Consider the following 3,910-nt stretch of genomic DNA (forward strand, 5'->3'; position numbering starts at 1 on the left):
TTTTTTTTTTTTTTTTTTTTTTCTTTTCTGAGATAGAGTCTGGCTCTGTCACCCAGCCTAGAGTGCAGTGGCACAGCTTCAGCTCACTGCAGCCTCCTCCTCCTGGGTTCAAGCGATTCTCCTGCCTCATCCCCTCCAAGTAGATGGGTCTAACAGGCATGCACCACCAGGTCTGGCTAATTTTTGTATTTTTAGTAGAGACGGAGTTTTGCCATGTTGGCCAGGCTGCTCTTGAACTCCTGAGCTCAGGTTAATCTGCCCACTTCGGCCTACCAAAGTGCTGGGATTACAGACATGAGCCACCATACCCAGCCTGTTTTTCTATTAATTTTTTTAAGTTGCTTCATTCTTGTTGAAGAATAATTCAAACAATATGGACATATACAAAGTCGAAATGTTAAGTGTCGTATTCTCATTCTCCCTCTGCCCCATCCCGCACTACTCCCATTAGCAACTAGAGTGTCTTCCTTTGTGACTACCTGTATACATAATATGTGGGGCCAGGATGCTTGTGATGATAATACACATACACACATACATCTACACACAAACATAGATCCTCGTCTTTTACAGGGGGGAGATTATACTACCCCTGCTACTCTTCAGTATGGACATCCTTTAATGTCACTGTATACAGGTTTGAAACAACATCCATCATACAGATACACCTTAATTTATTTAACTGTTCCATTGGTAGATATTTAGGCTATCTCCTATATTTCCCACATTTAAAATAGGAAGGTATTATTGGACTGTCACTTTAATGCTCATTTGAAATGAAATATTTTTGTTTTCTTTATGTTTTAAACTGTTACAGGGACCATATGATGTGGTGGTTCTACCAGGAGGTAATCTGGGTGCACAGAATTTATCTGAGGTAAAATTCTATTCAATTATAACTCAATAGCATCTGCTTATGCTCTGTTGATTTTGTTATTATTCAGATAATTCAGGGAGGAGGCTGTGAATAAAATAGAAGCAACTAAAATTAACAAAATGGTGTTGTAGCGTTAACTCAAACTTTTTTTTTTGAGACGGAGTCTTGCTCTGTCACCCAGGCTGGAGTGTAGTGGCACAATCTCAGCTCACTGCAACCTCCGCCTCCTGAGTTCAAGCAGTTCTCCTGCCTCAGCCTCCACAGTAGCTGGGATTAGAGGTGTGCACCACCACGCCCTACTGATTTTTGTATTTTTATTAGAGACAGGGTTTCACCATGTCGGCCAGGCTGATGTCAACTCCTGACCTTGTGATCCACCAACCTCGGCCTCCCAAAGTGCTGGAATTATAGGTGTGAGCCACCGTACCCAATCTCAAAAAAAAATTTTTAATATTTTCTGTGGAGGTCAGGCGCTGTGGCTCATGCCTGTAAACCCAGTGCTTTTGGAGGCTGAGGCAGGAGGATTGCCTGGGCCCAGAGTTTGCGACCAGCCTGAGTAATACATCGAGACCCCATCTCTCCAAAAAAAATTTCTTTTAATTAGCTGGGCATGGTGGTGCACACCTGTAGTCCCAGGTACTCGGAAGGCTGTGGTGGGAGGATGGCTTGAGCCCAGAAGTTTGAGGCTGCAGTGAGCTGTGTGATTGCACCACTGCATTCTAGCCTGGGCAGCAGAGCAAGAACCTGTCTCATCCACAAAAAAAAAAAAAAAGTTGCCATGGGAGTAAGCTGAATTGGTGGAACAGTTACGAACAGATTTCAGTGAATATAGTCCAAAGTAATATTATTTCATTTTTTTCCACCAGCAAAAGAATGATCAGATTCTGTGTTTTGGGAAGGGCAAATTGTCTACTCAGCAGCCTGAACTGGGGGAGTTTGTGAGGCTAGAGCTACCAGCAGGAATGACAAATGCCATCAGCAGAGACTGCTGTTCCTCATTTTAAGTCATATGGGAGGAGTCAGAGGCCAGGGTGAGGGGCACACCAGCAGGCAGAATTGGGGCTGCTAGAAGTGGGTTGAGTCAGACGCAAGAGATTGCTTCCTGATAAGAGTCTGTCTTTCTACTATCTGAAAACACCCGGAACACCACATTCCCTCCTTCTCCCTGGAGTACAAAATGGCAGGGGTCATATTGCTTTTTTTTTCCTGATCTTTAAATGTGGAGGAATGTGTTTCTCTTCGAAGAAATGCCTTGCTTAAGCTTAAGAATATGGACACACTTTGATTATTTTTATACCAGTGATATAGAAATATTGTTGGAAAATAGTTCAGAGAGCTGGTGGTTTAAGCTAAAATCAAATTCTTCCAAAGTTTCCTAGTGAGTGATTGGGTAGTGGTTTAATGATAACTTGATGTACTTTTGGTTTCCTTTTCACCAGTCTGCGGCTGTGAAGGAGATACTGAAGGAACAGGAAAACCGGAAGGGCCTGATAGCCGCCATCTGTGCAGGTGACGTGCAGGGGCAGTCTGTGTTGCAATGTTGTTGGTGGGTGGGGTAGCCTTTCATTTGATGGTTTGACTCCAAATAGCTCTTCCCCTTCATAAAGCATGCAGGGCATCTGTGTTGGTGTATTTAGTTTGGGTGGCATCAAGTTGGTGTCATTTCAGAAATGAGGACAATTGTTCCGTTTTCTGCCGCTCCATGCCTTTGGTCTACATTCTGTGAAACTTAGTGTTTTCCGTGTTTGGTTGACCTCGGAGGAAAACAAGGCCCTCTGGAATTCAGTAAACAGCTTGTTACAGCAAATCCCTGTGCCAGAAAGTCTTTGTGCCAGCACACAGTCAGCAAGAATCTGTCAGACATCAACACAACAGCTCTGCCCCGTGCTTGCGCTGCAGATTCAGAAACCCCACGGGCTTTCCAGGAGCTTCTGATTCTCTCAGTACCTAGTGATCTTGGGGCACCATATTATCTGCCACATAATTTAAAATAAGGACATTTGGTGTTTCACAGATGTCCTCTCATCATTGTACCTCAGTAATATTTTATTTTTTCATAACCATTTTAAAATCCATTCTTGTTGCTTTCATATCAGTGATGTTCTCCCTTCTTGATTTTTTCCCATGCTGTAATTTCTGCAGCACCTTTCTTATTGTAGATCTTCATTAAATATTTGTCAGAAGACCAAATGAATAAACAAATGAATGAAAGGATGGTTTGGTAAACATCAACATCAAAACATGTTGCTATTTTGTTCAATACAGTAGGCTTTTTAAAAGAAGTTACAGGCTAGAGGTCCCAGGGACTTGATACATTCGATCAGTGGTTCTCAAAGTTCTTTTGGAGCGCTTGCAAGGTCAAAGTAGATACTACCGAGGGGCCAAGTGTGGTGGCTTATGCCTGTAATCGGAGCACTTTGGGAGGCCACGGCAGGAGGATCTCTTGAAAGCCAGGAATTTGAGACCAGCCTTGGCAACATAGCCAGACTCCATCTCAACAAACAAAAAAAATTAGCCAAGTACAGTGCTGCGTGCCTGTAGCCCCAGCTACTCAAGAGGCTGAGGTGGGAGGATCACTTGAGGGCAGGAGTTAGAGGCTGCAGTGAGCTATGATTGTACTCCAGCCTGGGTAACAGAGTGAGACCATGTCTTTCAAACAAAGCGTTACATTACTTGCCTTTTTCCTTCATTCTTTCAGGAGTGACATCGAAGTAGGATGCCATCATTTGAGCATCTATTCTCATGTTTTAATAGTTTCCCAGTTTAGCTGGGCACCGTGGCTCACACCTGTAATCCCAGCACTTTGGGAGGCTGAGGCGGGTGGATCATGAGGTCAGGGGTTTGAGACCAGCCCGACCAAGATGATGAAACCCTGTCTCTACTAAAAATATAAAACATTAGCTGGGCATGGTGGCGCGTGCCTGTAATCCCAGCTACAAAGGAGGCTGAGGCAGGAGAATTGCCTGAACCCAGGAGGCGGAGGTTGCGGTGAGCCGAGATCGTGCCATTGCACTCTAGCCTGGGTAACAAGAG

At 44.1% G+C, this 3,910-nt stretch overlaps 1 protein-coding gene across 4 annotated transcripts in view; it reads left to right on the top strand.

Annotated features, from left to right (window-relative positions):
• PARK7 (Parkinsonism associated deglycase) overlaps positions 1-3,910 on the top strand; it is a 22,900-nt gene that overhangs the window by 6,591 nt on the left and 12,399 nt on the right. For 3 of the 4 annotated variants that reach the window (XM_032300280.1, XM_032300283.1, XM_032300281.1), the window contains 2 exons: positions 818-877; positions 2,317-2,386. In XM_032300280.1, the coding sequence (XP_032156171.1) occupies positions 818-877; positions 2,317-2,386 (130 nt within the window). The remainder of the gene's footprint in view (positions 1-817; positions 878-2,316; positions 2,387-3,910) is intronic. The other variant, XM_032300282.1, reaches the window with a different exon arrangement.

This window comes from Sapajus apella, unplaced genomic scaffold (genome assembly GCF_009761245.1).
Source record: "Sapajus apella isolate SASKATOON/1434 unplaced genomic scaffold, GSC_monkey_1.0 scaffold43, whole genome shotgun sequence".
Taxonomy (NCBI): Eukaryota; Metazoa; Chordata; class Mammalia; order Primates; family Cebidae; genus Sapajus; species Sapajus apella.